This window comes from Syngnathus leptorhynchus, chromosome 20 (genome assembly GCF_054491065.1).
Source record: "Syngnathus leptorhynchus isolate UIUO chromosome 20, UIUO_Slep, whole genome shotgun sequence".
Taxonomy (NCBI): Eukaryota; Metazoa; Chordata; class Actinopteri; order Syngnathiformes; family Syngnathidae; genus Syngnathus; species Syngnathus leptorhynchus.
In genome coordinates this window covers 4,648,971-4,668,604 of record NC_141214.1, presented here as the reverse complement: position 1 = coordinate 4,668,604, position 19,634 = coordinate 4,648,971, and the positions used below count along the sequence as shown (strand labels likewise).

Below are 19,634 nucleotides of genomic sequence, written 5' to 3'. Positions count from 1 at the left end.
TTAGGTCAGTAAGCTCGCTTCATTATCGGCCTCCATCAGATCAATCAATTGCTCATACAAGAAGGTTGAAAGAGGGTCTAATGGGGTCAGACAAGGCGGCAAACCCCCTTGTAAATAATAAGAATAAATAATAGAAGATTTTGAGGCCAAAAATGATCTGTGATCTGAAGTTGAATGCATTTCCAATCCTCTGTCATGAATTTTATGCTGTCATAAAATTCCAGAAATCCAGAGAGGCAATATATGCCAATGTATTTCCAATTACAAGATGGATTAGGCAGGAGGAAGAATAAATTAAATAAGTATAATAATGATATTTCACAGTGTGAGCACACGTGCCAAGTGGCCGATTTTAGAATCGATACTGACACACGATATTGACATTAAAAGAAAGTAAGTGCTTTCAAATTAGCCACTTCGTCACTTATCTGACGGCAGGAACTTTATTCTTTGCTGAGAAGTCAACGCTTGATGAATGACTACAAAGCGGGGATAGAAAAGAAAATAAGGTCAATTTATCTTTAATAATATGCAAAATAGATGACTTGGAGCAATTCCATGGATGGCACAAAGGTGCATTTGGCTCCAGCTCACAGGAGAGACGTTTTGGATTTGACTCTAGCTTTGGGTCTTATCTGTGGAGAATTTTGAATGTAAAAAATATGGTAATCCTCTTTAACTCAAAATTCAGTCAGGGCATCAGTTATTGTTTTATAGATTGGTTAGTAAATAAAAAAAGAACATAATAAAATAAATCCAACAAACATTCTGCTCATACCATTTTTTTTCTGTGTTAAAAAAAAATGAGGCATCGCCACAGTACTCTGTCTTGCTTTGAAAGCCGAAAGGCTTTGATTAACAGAACCAGCACTCGGGGCATGGATGAATAATTGAAACTTCACCTGAAGGTGCATTATGAAATTAGCTGCTGGGGGATGCTGACCTACACCGAAGCCCCCCACCCCCCCACCCTCCATGCAAATTTCAAGGGAAGCGCCTGGCCAGCAGTCAGCCCTTATAATCTGCCATTAAATGAATCCTGGCTGTGCTACAAAGTAGAATGTCATACAGTAGTTTCCCCAAGTTGCAAAAACGCTGACTCAGCGACCTGTGTGAACGTCAACTTTCAACAATTCACAGCTACTGTGCAACTCAAGTGTGCATTCTGCCAAATGAGTGCACAGGGGAAAAACTGTGACCTTACCCGAGAAGCACTCCGGGGCTTTTACTTGTATGTTTATTATGTGTGCGACAAGAGCTATAGTGTTTGCTTTGCGGCTCGCTGTGCCAATTTGATGAATTTACTCTCCTGCGCTATATCAGGACATGGTGAAGGAGAGAAGTAGCAGAGGAGAACGAGAGGTTGAAGGCAGCCTAGAAAATGGCTAAAATTGTCAAATATAGAGGACAGGAGGTTTCATAGAGAGAAACATCTGAAGGTAATAAAAAAATTTAAAAAAAAAAGTGTCAGACTGGAAGAAATGAAAGTGAACGACAGCGGCTGCGTATGCGAAGGTCAACAAAGGCCAGCGAGAGTAAATGAGTTTGAAAGAGAAAAAAAATATAAACAAAGGTATTTTGGGCTTTGCCGTTCTCTACTGAGGTCACTCGTGAGCAGTGAGATATTTGCAGGATGACTGCAGTTTGAGATTGAAAAAGAAGAGTTTCACATCTAAAATGTCTTCACTGGATCAAATTGGGAAGCCCTGCAGCAATTTATCTGCCCACTAAACTTAACAGGCCACAATGCAGTCAGGCAGGTAACATTCTCCTGGCTAAGCCCAGAATTGTCCATTAGGCTGCCAAATAAAGATGCATAATTTGTCACTTCACAGAACACCCTTGCCACTGCTTTGGAGTCTAGAGACGGCATGCATCCAATACTTGGCATTGTGCTTGGAAAGCAATCACGAGCACATCGTTGATGCCAGTTGCATTTTATAAACACTTCCACTTTGCACTAACAGGTACTGAAGAAACATCTCTAGATGATCACACCAAATTTAGAAACCTGCTAATGAGAAAAAGATAGCCGGGTAAAAATAATCCACAATAGAGCATGTGTTCTATCAGACTGAGAGGAAAATGGAGACGGGATGGTGGGGGGGGGGGGGGTAATCGCTTCCTGCTAACCAGTAGTAGCAGCCAAGAAGCCCATTCCTCAATTTTGTGAAGCCTTCTATTAGGTTTCTCCTTATTATTCCACTTGAGCAGCATCATGTTTATCTTGTGCCACAATGAAGAACGACACTCCTTGGCAGCCCACGCACAAAGCTTAGAGATGATAAAAAGCAAAAAAACAACCTCTTTAAGTGTCAAAGGCATGTTGGACTTGATGGTACTTTCACAAAGACTCCCGCTTCTGTGGGAGTTTTCTTTATTATCACGTTAACAAATTGCAAATCCTCTTGAAAAATAAAAAAACAAACAGGCTTAATGCATGGTGCAGCTCAAGAAGCCTCATTAACGGCTGCCTTCATTGAAGATGCATGTTGTTGCCATGGCGACGACACCGAAAAAGACAAATCCCTTCTTTCAATATTTTATTATTGCCGCAGTCCGCCTTAACACTTTGCGCTCACACGTTTATGAGACCAAATGCACATTTCGCCGTTTGTTTTCAACGCCGGCACCGTTTGATGCGACACCTCAGTTAAACGTGGAAGTCAATTAGCAGCTCATTTTCACTTCCTTCACTTTTAGCATCATCAGTTTGGTGATAATGAAATGACTTATAGTCGGACAGAAATTGCAAAAGAAGTGTCTGCGTCCACTTAAGGGGAACTATTTCATGTGGCTAATCCATAAATTAGTCTTATGATCTTCGGAGCAGGATTCTTTCCGTGCAGTCTAATTGCATGGAAGTCTATAGAGGAACTGACCACACAGCTCAATTGATTTGTCGGTGCAGTAAACATTTTCCTATCAGAGTTTATGGTCTCGGTCATGACTATCAAGTCTTCATTTGGCTTGTCATTAAATTTAGTTTTTAGAATTATTGCTCAGTTTAAAAGGGGGGCTCCTTCTACATGATGCTGGAAATGCTTGAGGTGCAGCTTACTAAGAAAGTATTCAACAAAGACAAGCTACAAATTCAACAAAAAAATGACTATAGACCTTCAGAATTTCATAAAAACTAAAGAATGATGCACAAAAGCATGAGAGTAACCAAATGAAGTAGTGATGGTGAAAATGAAGCTTCAAAATTGCTTCATGAACCAGTTGCTGTATTATTTGGCTCCTCTAGATAGCAATGTGGGTTTAAAGCGAGGGTTTTAAGGAAATGGCGTCGGTGGGCTTTCAGCTTTTTCTAGTGCCATCTAGAAGCACAACAACGAGTTCATGAATCATCCTGAAGCTTCATTTGCAAGTGTTCATTGCTATTGATGCTACATTCAGCCCATCATGGAGCTGGAAACTTATTTGGATCAAGTTGATGTATGCATTGTACATAAGCAGCAGGAGAGGGTAAACAAGGACACTCCTGACTGTAGTATATGAAACCCAAGAGGGAGATGGGATCCAAAGGCCGGGTCATGAGTGCCCTAGCAGGACAATTCCATCTGTCACAGAGAGATGGCTGGGAAGCACACGATCAATCAGCTCACTTCAACTTGGGGATGGCTTTAACCTTTCGATTCTGAACCAAGTGCCCCCCTAGAAGGCTTCCGTGTGGTGTGTATGTGAGAGAAGTAGAAAAAAAAATCTGCTACATGAGCCCAGACATGCTGTTTAAACTCAATACCTAGTTTGAGGGAAACATCCTTATTTGGATTTGGCTTTCGAGTAGATTGATTTGAAATACACCATGTGATTCTAAACAAAAATATATATATTTTTTTTGTAGAGTCACTTTAGTTGTGAGTGTTCAGGTAAACAAATTCCACCTTCTCTACCTCGCACTTTGAAAATAATGCAACCAGACCACAAAAGCAACACGTTTTCTTTCAACAATCAGCACTCCAAAAAAAAAAAAAAAAAGACCTCAGACAAGATTGCGACGAGCTTGGAAGTAAGAGAAACAGCGCGGGAAAGTAACAAGACAAGGACAAGTTACCTGCCCTGGATCTAATCTTCTATCTCCTGGATCATTACAGTCAGATAAGAGGAGCCAAAGTCAGGAAGTCAATGAAAGCGTTGCGTCTTTACAAGACAGTCGGGGCATCTACATCAAGCCTTTTTTATGGGAGGATTTCAAGAAAATTCCCTTGTCTGATAGTGACAGCAGCATCAGGAGGGAAAAAGAGGGGGGGGGGATCAAAATCATGCCTAGCTTATTTTTACCTTAAGGTAGAGAATTAATTTTCTCAAGTGTGAAAGGAGTTGCAGAGCGGTTGCAACGGTCGCATACGCTGACATCAGCCAGCTGCCCGCAGCAACCAAGCATCTCCACCGGGAGATTGGGCGAGAAAAGGTGAACATATTGTAGGATTCCGTTATCAATGCACAGTGGAGAACACAGAGGTGAATGCAGTCAAGTCATGTAATACAATGCAATACAATATCGTACATGAAACTTTTACTACAGTTGCTTCAGAGTAAGGAATGGACACAAAGCTACAAGCAAAGACAAGCTAACAAATAGCATTCGCGTCTAAGTAATGTATGTAAAATAATGCCTTGCCACGATCCAAGAAAAAAGCTTTTATTTCATTTGTTTCCCGTCACTGAACGTCTGACTTGTTCAGACACAAAATTGCCTGTTTCCAGTATTGCGCATCAAATTGAATATTTTGTTTCTATATTTTACCGCATTAAAGCCAAGTGCTTAGCGGTGGTAGCGGCTAAGGAACATTTTGTATGCGATGTTCTGCCTTCTCACTGAGTGCCACTTTAATCAGACTTTTAAGTTCCGAACCTTGAACTTACTGTGTGTGTGTGCGCGTGTGTATAAAGGTCAATGAGCCTGCGCATAGAAGCAAATGGCTACATGAATACATTTAGGAATATTGTGGGGAGCGCGCATGAATTTGTAAACCACTGCGAGTGCGTGAGTCACCGTTGTGGCTAAGATTTGTGTGACAAAGCGCGACAACAGAGCTTGGACCATCTGGGAACAGATGACAGTGTGGCGAGGAGGGGTGAGAGAGGGTGGTGGTTGGTCATAGTCAAACAGTACAATTTGAGGAAACACTCACAGGCCTGCTTGACACTTGAATCATCTGAGAGTCAAGTGAGGTGATAGCTTGTATGGATAAACAAGAACGTACACACACACACACACACACACACACACACACACACACACACACACACACACACACACACACACACACACACACACACACACACACACACTATTCTTGTATGTCCTAATAGGCGAGTACCTAATGACTGATAAGCAAATAAGCGCTCCAAATTGATCATTTACTATGCAGCGGAAAATCACCTGACACTCCAAAGGCACATTGTCTTCATCATCACCATCACTCACCTTCCCACCCGCATTGTGTATTCAAGACACTGCCTAGTTTTGAATAAAAATGTTGGGTTAACCATTTCCCGGCTTCCTTCCTGCATTTATTGCTCAGCGGTGAACGTGGAGAGCAGATGGAAGATGGGAGGCGACGGAGCATGCGGCAGATTGGAGATTGAATGTAGCAGGAGGACAGGTGGGAGAGAGGTGAGACGAAGCAATTGTAGCGTTAGATGCAGACGGCATATGAGAGCGTTGGGCCAAGACGTCTTCCGGGAGGTCAAGAGCAGATCGTGCCTCCATGACATTTTCTGGGCAAAACATAAAGCTGCCACAGATGTTTTCTAACTTGGCAACCTTTCAGTCAGGTGACCATATCGATGGTGTGCCTCAATGATAAATAGGTTTTAATTTGGGGGTTGATATTATCAATTGCGCAATGACTTTAATAACATAATCAGTCACTGTCACATTCATGTAATTTCTGATGATGGACCTGATACCGCAACTAAGATTAATGAAAGTAAAAGTAGTTACTAATAATACTAAAAGTATGACATATCAGTAGGTCTGACCGAGATTTGCCTTCAGTTCACTTCCGCTCATATGTTCCCTTAATTTAAATGACTCACATTTGCTTAATTTAGTATGAAATTAGAGGCAGAAATCTGATCAGATCTTATCAAATAGGCTTCTAAAGTGTGACTGTGTCTAATTGGGAGTGCAAAGCCATGGAAACATTGGAAAAAATCCCAAATTCAAGAGCCAGTTTGTGATAAAGCGAGCAGCAATTGCTTAGTGGACTTGTTGGCTGCTGGCGCTGTCCGTGGTGTTGAAATCACGATTGACTTGTACTTGCAATGCGTTCTGCATTAACGTTTGCTAAATACAGTTAAACCTCGTTTTGGCAATTAATCTGCTCCAAAACATGTGACTAAAACTGACGTGGATGAAAACTGTAGCACTACTTCCCATAGAAACTAATGTAAATTCAAATAATCAGTTACAGGGACCCTAACATGTGTTGTAGTAGTATTTGTTTTGGTATTGCAGTATAAGGAAGATCAAAAAATCATTTGAGAATTGTCATTTACTTTACTTTATGAGCCTATTTATTGACCATTTATTTTTTAGTTTATTTTTTTAATCAAAAACTCAAACCAATACAAAAACTGATAAAAAAAAAATTTAAAACAAAAAACTTTTGTAAAACTAAAACTCATTGAAGTTTAAAAAGCCAACGTCAAAATAAGAATAAAAAAAGAAAGAAAATACATAACAACTGCTACCCTGTGCAACCCACTGCAAATGAATCACTGTTATCCTTCTGTTCCAACTCAACTCATCTTTGGATTCTAAGTACATTTCCTTCCTTTGTGTCAATAATGGGAGTATTATCCAATTAACGATGATCATGTCTAAAATTGCCACACATTGTAGCAAAACTGCAGTTGCACTTTGACTGATGCTATGACGTTCTAAAGTAAATAAAAATGAAGCATCCAACCTGCATTGCATTTCTCGAGCTTGCATCATCATCGTCATCATCATAACACATCAACATGGAAAAAAAAAACAACTGTGATGATGCCTTTCTGGAGTCAGAGACAGTCTGCAGACGTCATCGTCACTCAGCCTCCCTCTGTCCCGTACCGCCCTAGGGTTCTCTCCTCTGTGGCTTTGAGCTTGATTACCGCTTATTGAGCGACAGGTCCTCCGGGAAGGTTGTTTTTGATCGCTCCCAGCTCTCTTTGACACATCTCTATCTCCTCACCTCTCGGGAGACACCCGCAGAGGCTACAATGTTGTTTTAAAGTCACACACTGTTTGATAAATGAATACCTTTTATACACCTGAGGCGAGTTAAGCGCCGCTTGTCAAACAGCCCACAGATGACGAATATTGGCTTGTTTGAATCAATGCGTTGAGTCCATGCTGGGACGGGACACATGAGCTATATAGGAGGCCTTTCTTTACGCTACTTCTCGGCAGAGTGTGGGGTTCTGGTGCCCCTTAATGGGGGGACGGGGCAACTGCCGGTGGCTCCTATGCAGGGACGCAAGACGCACTGACCTCCAAGTGTTAGAAGAGGCGACTAAGCACTCTCTGCTTTTCTCCAAAGAATTGAGGGTGAGAAATGAAATGAAAGCAAGCTTGATTACACAAATTTGCTCACCTTGTGGGTGGATGTAGTATATTTCAATCAACTACTGAAGCTCAACAAGCACTGTCCCACTCACTTGTGGATTATGTGCCAAAAGTTTGAGTGGGCGAGAGCCACAGTGGATTGCTATCAAATCCACTCTGGCTTCAGCACTTAGCAAAATATAAATTTAATATCCAATCTAGGAACCAGGAAGCCAATAGATAGATGTTTGTAAAAATCAGAGCCAAGAAACATGCTATGTAATTTAAAAACAAAATCTGTTGAATGCTTGGCTACAAAACTGCATAAGAAATTAATGCGTATGAGGGGAAAAACAAGTGGGGGGATCTTCTGACGTCGGAAGGCGAAGGAGGATTCAAAGAAATACACCCCCCCTTTCCCTCTCCCTCTGCGCACATGCACTTATGGATGCTGAAAGCCTGCTTGCACTCTTTTTTTGGACACCCCCCCTCCCACTGCAGCTTTGCTTTGATTTTTTTTTGGGGGGGGTACAGTCAAATTTACATCAACTCCTTTTTCAAGTGCACTCCCTACAGCTTCACTTCTCACTGTGAGAGTGGGGGCTCTTGTTCCAATTCAACAGTTACCAAAATAGACACGGCAGCAACAGCCAACTCCTTTATATAAACGCAACACATTTTTTTTTTTCCAAAGCTGTCTAATGTATGACATCGCTGATACACATTACACAAAACACCCCTGTAGTGTGAAAAGCCCTTGATGGAGCAATCATCTCACATTATAGTGGCAAACCTCACAAGGCGCATCCTCATGCGTCTTAATGAAGGTGCTGATTTGCATTCAGTCAGCGGTTGCGGGTGGCGGAATCGGTAATGTGTGTGTGTGTAAGCCTGCCGCATTTGACGTGACTTGAGCTCTTCTACGGGGGACTCACCCTTTACTGACGCGCTCAGAAGCCACATGTAGAGCACAAGCATCACCCTGCTCCACCGACGGGCTCCCCCTTTCAAAATCCAAATGCTGTCCCCTATCTGGCATTCCGCGGGTCCCGTTGCCCTGTCCCGGCTCAAAGCGGTGTCCATGGCAAAGCTTCCTCCGCCGGGTCTACACTGTATGGATAGTTCTCAGATGGTCAGAAAGAGGTGATTCACTCGGTGTGGGTGCTGAGAAAAATCCCAATGCATGGAGGAGGCTCGGATCTGGCAGTTGGTATGAACCATGTCTTGCAGGCACCGAGTCTGCATGAACGGGGGTATATATTTCACACCTGGGGAGAAGAGAGTGTGGGGAAGGGGAGGGGTTGTGTGTGGAAGAGTAGGGGGGGGGGGTCTCCAAGCCAAAATGATACGCTGCAAGTGAGAGCTCGTCGACTCCGCACGCGTGTAAAAAAAAAAAAAAAAAAAAAATCACGCCAATCGCTCGGCTGCTCCGCGGAGAGGCACGACGCACGTCAAAAGCAAAACGGTCCTCCACCGGCTTGCCGCGCGGCTCCTAAATTTCCATCCAGACAGTCACCAATTGCAGGCATGATAATCCACCTTAAACTAGGTTCATATAGAAATGAGCCGATGGGAGCATGTGATCCGGGAACGGCAAAATAAAACCCGAAAGTTCTCCACCCAGCATCTGTGTGGGGAAATGATGGAATCTTGATGTGTGGAAGAAAAATTGGAGTTATTCCCAGGATGGTCAACGTGGCGTCTGACAGCGTTGCCTCAGCTCTGTGTGACGCCAAGATCAGACTGCAGAGCATCTCTCTCCTCTCGCTCTCTCTCGCTCCCTCCCTCTCTCTCTCTCTCTCTCTCTCCCTCGCTTACTGTTGCCCTCTCTCCACCTGCGCCTCTCAGTGCCAATCCACGTGGACTCCCTATTGTAATATAAAATAGTTTACAAGCAACAATATAATGTTAAATAATCATTCCATTGGTTATTTTGACCTAAATGAGAAACACACACACACAGTTTGCTGTAAAATATTTCTTGGATTAATCAAATTAGCATTTTCTTTTTCCCAATTCGGATGGTAATTCTATTTCATCAATAATAATTGATCATCGACATCAACGGTTTCAGCTATGACCAATGTGTCATTCACTCAGCGGAATGAAAGTCATTTTAACATAGACGTGTTCACGCCTAATTGTGAAATTGCTGTTTAATAGTCCGGAACGTCCATTGGTGAAACTGAATGTCATTTGCACCTCTTGCATATGGCTGCTATGATTAGTTTTCCGCAATGCGCCGTGGAGGATAATGAAATGTGCAACGGCCTCTAACCTCAGTGATCATAAACAGTCGCACAAGACGGGGATTTCAACTTTGCAACTTCTTGCACTGCTCACACATTCCGGGGAAAGATGAATTGATGATCGTTACGATCATTGACAGGATGCATACGGTAGAAGCGTGAAATGCGGGACAGTTTTAGAGCAAGACTGCCTGTACTGTAAAGTATTTCTTTATGGCTAAGCTGTTGACAGGAAAGTATTAGGAGACATTTTGTACAAAAAAAGGGATGCCCATGGCGGTGGATCGTATTGAACAGAGGCAGGTAAAATTTATTTGTCACTCGCTATCGGGGACGAGTCCTCTGCCGAAATAAAAGTACCAATGAGGGTGTCGCAACTTTGGCTAATGCCAAAACATTCCTGAGTGGAACGTGAGTGGAGGCGGTTTGGAGAAATTAAACTTGCGTATGTAAACCGTCTGTTTGTGGAAATGACTAAGTGGCAGAGACGGACTAAATATCTCTCTCTTGACATTCATCTCTCTTTTCCGTGCGCTGTTGCTAGGCTACATAGGTTGGTTTGGTCTCGAGCATGTGGCAAATGACTCCATGTTGATGTTTGCGTATATTGATCTTGGATATCGATGTTACTGACTTAAACTCAAATTGAACACTGACACCATTTAACACTTTCTTATATTGTGATATTTTCTTAAGAGGTGATGAAAAACTTACTAACTTACTTAAGTAACTTACTTAACTTAATCATACCCGATTGAGTCAATTTTACGATAAAAAAACAAAACATCGAGATTGGTTTTGAGTTTGTACGATTATATTGCGGACGATTCAATCAATGAATCAATAGTTTTGAGACGAAATATATGAACCTAGGCACGGGCCTTCAAATGCCTAAGGCTTGTTCAAATGTCACATTAATATTTCAATAGAGGGAAAAGAAATAGCAGCTGCTAGATTTTTTTGATACAAGCAGAGAGAGTTTTACTGCACAAATTAACATAATCTGTTTGAAGGAATTAGTTGTCACGCATTGCCACAGAGTCAACAGCAACCTGCCAAGTGTTGAAGATTTGTTTTGGCTAGGTTCGAGTTTTCTGGATCAAATCTAAAATGGTTCCATCATAGAAACAGCACGGTTGAGATAGTAGCAAAGTGATGACGTAAGTGCAGCACACCACCCCGCACTCGGGGTGACAGGATGACAATTGGCGTTAGGATACTTTTTTCATGATAGTGCAGCGTAGGTGTTTTGCGGAAGCAATTTTCGCAAATGGATTTTCCCAACTACATTTTTTTTTTTTTTGCACTTTACTTCCCGTTCTATATCTGAATACGCAGTCGGTTGAGGGAGCTTTTTCTCTTCATTTATTCATCGGGGTTGCTTCTGTACAAGCTTCCGTGCAATTTGCCAAAGAAATACCTTCAATCTCCACCTCATCGACACTCGCTTGTCTTTTAAACTAGCTAAGCATTGATTTCCACAGTTTTGTTCCGCGGGTAAATTACTTACTTGTACTTTTTTGTCTCCACCTTCTGGCTCTTTTCAATGTTCAATCACTTGTACACTTTATTTAATCTCTTTTTACCCTCAGTTACAAATTAGAACCTGGCCCATCAAACAAATTTAATTCCAAGATTTAGCATATGACGTCTATTTGAGAGTAACAAAAAGGTATTTCGGAAAAAAAATGTAATCTAAAATAATTCAGTCAAGTTGAAATACAAAATGACAGTAATTTCCAATCAAATGATCCTGATTGGTTTGCTTAATATATATTTTATTTAGCATTTTTGTAACATGAGACGAATTTGTAATTCTTTCAATCCATGATCATAAATTCGATAAAAGCCATATTCACCTCCACATTAATTTTACAGCCTCTTCCAATGTGTGACTTTCACTTTTGTGAGTGTGCAGATGGGACTCAATCTTCCACTGAATCTTATTTTTACTCCAATAACTGCTGCCTGTCTATAATACAATTTATTATATGAAATTCAACTATTTCTGGAAGGAAAGCAAAAAAAAAAAACCATCATGCTAAATATAAGTCTCACATGTGCTGCACAAATGTTATTTGTCCTGGTGTCACTCTTGATGGATTCTCCTCATAAGACAAGGACGATCGGGGATCATTCTTCACTTCTCCTCCTACTCAGTCGGTTTGGTCTCCATCATTGTATTCCCTTAGCGCCACACATGTTGGTTTTTTCCACATTCTTCTTCCTGCAAGTGAGAAATGGAGATGGGAAGTCGAGGCTACCTTATGGACTAACTGTGGAGTGAGCAAGAAGGAGTAGTTCAAAATCATCTTGTATGATACATTTATCACAAAGTAACATTTTTCCCCTTCAAAATTATAAATCAGTAAGCCGCACAAATAAATCAAATTAAATTCTAAAGACGCGCTCCTGGATTCAGTTATGATTGTAAGAAATACACATTTAATCAAAATGATGGTAAAAACATGCATTAAAGTATGAAGAATAGGCTATGTTGTTATATTTTTAATCTATGGAGCAAAACTGAACTTTTTTCACCTGTGTTGAAGGATTTGAAGACATTGAGTTTCCTCGTTCCGGGATTTGGGACCGATGAGTCAAATTTCAGCTTTGTCCTGGTTGGGTTGAAGAAAGTTCTCTGCCATCCAGAGTTGAAGAAAAGATGATTCGTAATATGCAGCGCCATTGGTCTTGATGCTTATCCAAAGTCTTTTCTATCCTCCCCAAAAAGTGGAAAAAAAAGGCCTCTTCACCTCCATTGTGCCGATGGAATTTAATCCTCTCCCACAAGTAAAAAGGATTTTACAAAGTTTTCTCAAAAAAAGCATCACTTCAAGGTTCACATCAAGATGCAAAATAAGAGCAAGACATCAAATACAGCGCAAAACCTTAATTTGTTATTTTCTTCTAAGTTTTGGAGCATCCCTTAAAGTGAAAGGGCATAATCAACGAAAAATAATCGCCAAATGCAGACGGGACATTTTTATGATGATTATGACTCATGATGCTTACGGACAAGTGAAAGGGGGCAATTTTAGTAAAAGTATGAATTTTGAAACCTAAGCATTAAATTGTACATAATGTACTGCAATTTCCAGATTATATAAACCTCCCTAATCACCTTTGAAAAACGTTTTTTGTCTGTGTGTATAATTTGCTGGGGGGGTGCCTATTCGTGACTTACTCACCGACTACTCCAACTGACTAATTTCTTATAGCTAAAAAGAAAAAAATAAGAATAATAATAGGTTTTATACAATCATTAGATCCTTGGGTGACTACTATATGCAAATAGCAAATAACATTTTCTTATCATATGTGCATATTAATGACTACTCTGGACCAATGCCACTCATAAATGAACATACGCACTATTACTGCATAACTGCGGAATACGAGTACAGAACTTGTACTTACTTTTCATCATTGACTCGGTACTGAGGAGAATATCAATGAGCATAATAATAAGGAATAATATAGCAACTAGGCACCAGCATGACTTTCTCCTTAGAACCGTGGTGCCACGGGCATCAGAGTAAAAGAAGCCGGAGATGAATCAAAATACGTAACAACCACCAGGGCGAGGGTTTGTTTCAAATTGCACCGTGCCGATGTGCGTTTGGGTGACTATTGCAGCATTTTGTGGTTCGGCAGTGCCACTTTGGGAACACAACATGGGTTAAAAAGGTTTGGGCTTTTTACAATGATCTTTTCATTTTTTTTTTTTTTTGACATCTCATTTGGAGAACTGCTGACTCTCTTTTCAACTCTTTCACGCCTTTGCATTGTCTTTCAGGCCTTTGCATTGGCCTTTTAGTCACATGAGAGCTGCTAAATAAAAAGCTCTAACGATGATGCAATATACAATTTACAGTCAGGTCAACAACAACACACACACACACACACACACACACACACACACACACACACACACACACACACACACACACACACACACACACACACACACACACACACACACACACACACACACACACACACACACAAAAAAGATTGTTTTTAACTCATATTGAGTAAGTGCAAACAGGTGAGTCCTATTTTTCTCCATCTATAAAAGTGACACCGTAAAAGGACTATATTTTTTTTTACATGTAATCATGTATTATGTTTTATTTGAATGTCAGTGATGCAGTGTTGTGTTGCCATGCACACACATGGATATTTATGAGCTCTTTTTTACTCTGTCATCCACAAACACTCACACACCGCAGGCAGGGAGGCAAGGACTCACAAGAGTGTACACATTGAGCTAATCACTCCCACAGACATGTGCACAAGTGGCTGCAGGATAACACTACAAAGCCAATTGGCATCGGTGAGGATAATCAATCAATAATTCGCCATCCTTTCATTTCTCACCCTTTTCTGCCTGCCTTTGCCCTCAAGTGTTTTCAGATTTTTGACAGTATGACATCAAATGAATACATGAATGTCAATGAGGCACATCTCAGTCCCGCTAATGTCACACAGATCACAAAATATATGCACAAAAAATATCAGAGCTGGCACGAAACACGAGTTAGAAATGATTTCCCCCGCTCAGAAGTTTGCAGACGGCATTGAGTCTTTTGTGTGAATTTGAAGGTTAACATGCCGGCCAATGCCTCATCACTGCAATATTTCGACTTATCAAAAGGTCACTTGAAAAGATGTTCCCATTTAGTTGCCTATGGGGAGGGCTGACTGCGCGAGCAGCGGGAAGCTCACCTTACCGGTCCTGCGGCGGTTTATGCGGGTGGCTCCAACTTCCAGGAAGCAACGACAAGACAAGTTCATTCATCCAGCTCTGTGGGAGAAGCAGAGTTGAAATCAGACAGTGAAGAGTCACTCTAGTAAAACATTGAATAGTACTCGGGAAGGAAACACGTCCCGGAACACGGCCTCGCCCAAGGATAAACCTGCTACATCAAATTACGCTCCTTTCCTGCGCATAGCGTAAAAAAACAATGTTACATTCTAATTTTAAATATTTCCCAAATGTAGTTTTAGCCTTAAAAATTACATTGAATTATTGCAAAATGGTCTCAGTACATTCACCAACATCTAATAAAAAGAATGAAAGTAATTAAAAAAATAAAAACAAAAGAAAACAAAAACAAAAATAATAAAAGTCATAAAAAAATGCACACGTGATGGCATCTCACTGTGCTGCAGTGGCGATGGAATAGTGATTATTCAACGGTGCAGTGTCATTTTTTTTTTTTGCCAACGGACCTCTCTCATACATTATGCATCCAAATCATTGCATTTTTTTTCCTTCCTTCTCCATTCTGGGCTACAATGCATATTTCATCAAGCCAGTGAAATATTGAGCAATCTTATGATTTGATATTCTCTTCCAAAAAGGATTTCAGTTTATATATTTTTCTTGGCATCATTTTGCCTCTTTTCCTGAAGGACCAAACTTCTGGGTATGTCTCTTTTTGCTTGTTTGTTTACCGTATTTGGGTTTGATTAGTTAATGCTGGCATAATGATCAATGAGGTGGAGCCATCAACGCCACAGATTACCCAGGCTCGGAGGTCATTGATCCAATAGAGGCCTGGATTCACGCTGGGTTGAACATTAAACCTAATTTGACTGAAATTAGAAAGCTCAAACTGCCTTTTCTTCATCTTATTTATGTGGAGGATGGGACATTGGGTCAGAACTGAAGATAAAGTGGATCTCATTAGCTTTCCTCATTATGGAAAAAAAAAAAAAAAGATAGCGACTTGGAATAAACTGTGAAACGATTCGCTTTATGTTGGTAGTTTCGAAAAATAGAAACCAAAAAATGCTGAAGGGGTTTGGTGTTGAATGACAGTAGCTGCAAGTTTTTCATTCTTTTTTTTGCATCAAAGTGGATCAAAGACAAAAGTAATCATTGCAACTTTAAAAGAACGTCAAATAGTTTGTTACTTTAAGCAACAGGGCTGGCGGAAACAGATAAAGACGGAAACGTAGAAAATATAAGAATAAAATATAATCAAATATATGATTAACTCATGTTGCTGACATAGTACATTTAAAATCCAATTCATCTTTTTCTATGACTTGAAACAAAATTCTCATGAGAAAGCGCTGTTTCAACTAAATTAACTCACAAAGTGACAATGTGAAAAGGGGAACGTCAGATTTCATTTAATTGAGGCCCGTGATGGTTGTGATCACACGGGATCGGTCGCTTCACGCTCAATTAACAGATGTCGACGTACTTACGTCGAAGACAACCGCGTGCGATATTCAACCAGATTTTTTACTCATTTGGGGTCATGCCTTCATGATGTCGCAAACTAACCGGGACTCAAAACAATGGCACATTTTAGCGAGGCTGAAAGTTTTTTTTTTTTTAAGAGTGCAGTCGCTTAATGGTCTAATGCCCCGTAATTAGCATTTGCAAAGGCACTCTTATGTATCGAGCTCAGAGTCAATTTTTCACTCCATTTTAGTGATTGCATGTTGACAAATACTCACGTGTTAGCAGTTAATTATCTAAATGATGCATAAAACTAATATCTAATTAGTCAAAGTACTTGAGACAAATTGAGGGATTTACGTCATTTAGATGGAGATGTTTGATTTTGTTCCGTAAACGTAGACGGGCTCGACATTCTTCCGGTGCCATGGAAGAATATTTTTATTGTGACGACATTTCGATGTGACGAATAAAATCTGTTGTAGCATTTATCTGTTATTCCATTTTTTGTGGCGTGGCCATCATTTTCAAATATGGCCGGTCGTAAAGGAAGCATAGTATCCTCTATAAAAATTTAAAGTGTAGATATGGCGTGAGTCAGCATAAATAATGCCGTTCACACATTTTAAAACTTTGCCGACATCCTACGAGATTAGTTTCTTGTTGTGGGTGTCGAGGTGCCTTGTACTGTATTATATTCGAAATAAACTTGGCATTTAATTATGTTCATCGTTGACATTTTGAAGCACAACGGGACTGTCACACTGGCCTAATCTACATTTCTCTCCTGCAAAACAATTTATATATGTAAAAAAAATACATATATTTTGGAATTTGAATGGCAGCTTACATGCTAATAGCTTGATCAGAAAACTTGGTTTCTAATTCCTGCCCTTTAAGCAAATAATTGGAATCAATTCAAATCTGTCATGGCTGCCCTTTCAATAAAAGCAAGAAATATTCAATTGCAAATTACAATATGCTTGAAGCGCTAATTAGTCACACTTGAAATGTAAGTAAAGGGCCTGTAACATCTATTTATAGTACTACTGGTGCCTAAGTCAGCGCTATCAAATTTGCATTTTTGATGAGTTGTTAGAGTTAATGACATGGAATTATTATAATTATATATCATTAGGAAAGTAATTAACACCCTTGAAATTTGATTATTTGTCAAATAATGGCTTCCATAAGTGCCTGTGTTTTTTTTGGGGGGGGGTTTGACTGCAGTCTCCTGCATCGTAGATATTTTATCACCTTACGAAAGTAAAAATCAAATAAGTTCCCAAGTTCTTCTGCACAAACTGAGTAGTCCCACTGGGAGTGAGCAAAGTGCTCATTTGCTTCCTCTCAAACTAAAAAAAACGTCTTGGGTACATTGACCTTAGGCACAATACGATAAAGTGACATTTGCAGTTTATCGTATTGTGCAGTTGTGTTTAAGCTAGTTGTAGAGCAAAAGAAAGAAAAAACATCATTATTAATTAAAGGGTAAATAAGTTGGGGAAGAAGTGTTTGAATTTCCTCAGGCTTTACACACTGACAAGCAACGTTGGGGGGTTGAAGATTTGGATTTGTAGTGCCATCTGAATTAAATCAATAATTTAAATTTGTCATTAATATAAACAGAATTGTAGATGGCTGACTCCAAACAAAATATTTAAAGTGGTTGCTGCTTCTCAATAGCGTCTAAAAATGATACAGTAGGTCAACAAGAATATACAATAAAATAAAAAAGATTGCTCGGTGAGGAGTCCGTTGGTAAAGAGCCAAGACGAGTCAGGACTCTCAGAGTGAGAATAGAAGAAGATTAAGAAGGCCAGGATGAACATTGATGTAAAGGAGATCACCCTCCAGGGATAAACCCTTTGGTGGTCGTATTAATAGTCATTAACATCCCCATTCCCTGAAGATGGCGCAACTTCACTGTGTACCTAATGAGGTGTCCGCTGAGGTGTATCAGGAAGGAAAGTGCAAATTCTTTTCCATGGTTGCAGTGTAACACCCACACAAAAATGCTCAATATGCAAAACTGTACGCTACTGTACATGCAGAGTGTAAACACAAAGACGCAGATAGAGCCGAGACTCTACTGGGGAGATGAATCGACGAGAATAAAATGAGGGGGTTGAAAGCCTGTGCTACAAAGTGGATGGAAGCTGAGCGAAAAGCAGCGGCAAGAATCGTCTTCTCTGTAGATGTTCAACTGTTATAACCGTGAATCCAATTAATACAGAGCGAGATATATTTAATGACAATGGGTGGGATGTTTCCCTCCATAAACACTTAAATGGATTGAGTGGCAAACAGTACAGTATGTAGATGGAAGCACTTATTAACATCAAGCTTCAGATTTACATACATTTACCCTTTGCTCAATATTTATTTGGCAATAGTCCAGTAAAACACAGTATGGTGAGGTTTGCCATACTATATTTGAATAAAGATCACGACAGTTTCTCCAAGTCTATCATTTGTTCATAAGAGCACACATGAAATAAAATTCACGCCTCATCTGCTGATCTCTCAACCTCAGCGTATAACGCCATGTACTCCATGGCTCGAGTGTTTAGTGTGCCGCTCACATTCACGACGGCTGAGAGAGTGACCAAAGAGGGCCACCACCCCCCCGGAGGGGCACTATGCACCTCTTAAGTGGATCACTCTGCGTTGTCACAACGTTTTCATGAAGCTCAGTGGGATGGGGCTTCGCAGTCCTTTCATCACCAGCAGACCTAAATGAGCTTTGTCAGCTCGCTAATGCAACGCTGGTGGCTCCGCGACTTCCATCCAGAGCACGTCTGCTAAGCTCGGAGAAGAAACGGTCATCGTGGTACATTACGTGACATCGTTAACATCTCGTCTCCATCTGCTTTTTGTTTGCGATGTGCTGTGCAAATCTGGTCAAGGGCAGAGTTTGGCGCAGCGGGTCAGCCGCATTAATTGGTCACCGGTTAAATTTTCCCCATGTTCCTTTGCTGTGCAGATCATGGATATTATACTAATGAGGGGGAAGAGGAAAAAAAAAAAAAGGCGTAGGATGGAGGCAATGACATCAGGAGAGAAAAATAGAGGCGACATGGCATCGGGGAGATTAAAGTGAGGGCGTAGGGGTTGATGGTGCATCAGAGAGAGAAAAGAAAAATGGCGTGACAATAAAGCTTGACTGGCTGCAGAGAGCAACAATGCTGACATCCCACTAATAAACATTAGTAGGGATAAAAAGATCACAGGAAATTAGCGGTGCAAATTAAAACAAAAAAATGCTCCTGCGTGTTGTCGTAATTTCCGAAACACATCCACCTACCGTTAGCAAGTGGTTGCACGCTATACGCACATTATGTAAATGAAGTGTTTGCGTGGCGAGATTGTAAAAAAAAAAAAAAAAGGATTGCAAATACGATGCCACTCAAATAAATCCCTGCAAGGACAGGGTGATGATGTTACGTAGCGATAACCAGCCGTGGTGACATTCAGCGTGTCACTTTGACTTAAGAAAAGTGCACTTCTTGGCCCGCTGCACATATACGCAGCTGTTGGGTGTAATTTTAGCTTAGCGCACAACAGACGCGCGGGCCTTACGCGCTAACTACAGCTCTAATGTGTCCTGACACAAACAAGCAGTTTTGACATCATGCTT

General features: G+C 40.7%; 1 protein-coding gene across 1 annotated transcript in view; it reads right to left on the bottom strand.

The window, feature by feature from the left end:
- csmd2 (CUB and Sushi multiple domains 2) overlaps positions 1-19,634 on the bottom strand; it is a 148,983-nt gene that overhangs the window by 72,630 nt on the left and 56,719 nt on the right. Inside the window, exon 6 of the mRNA XM_085900693.1 lies at positions 14,529-14,602. Within this exon, the coding sequence (XP_085756819.1) occupies positions 14,529-14,592 (64 nt within the window). The 5' untranslated portion in view covers positions 14,593-14,602. The remainder of the gene's footprint in view (positions 1-14,528; positions 14,603-19,634) is intronic.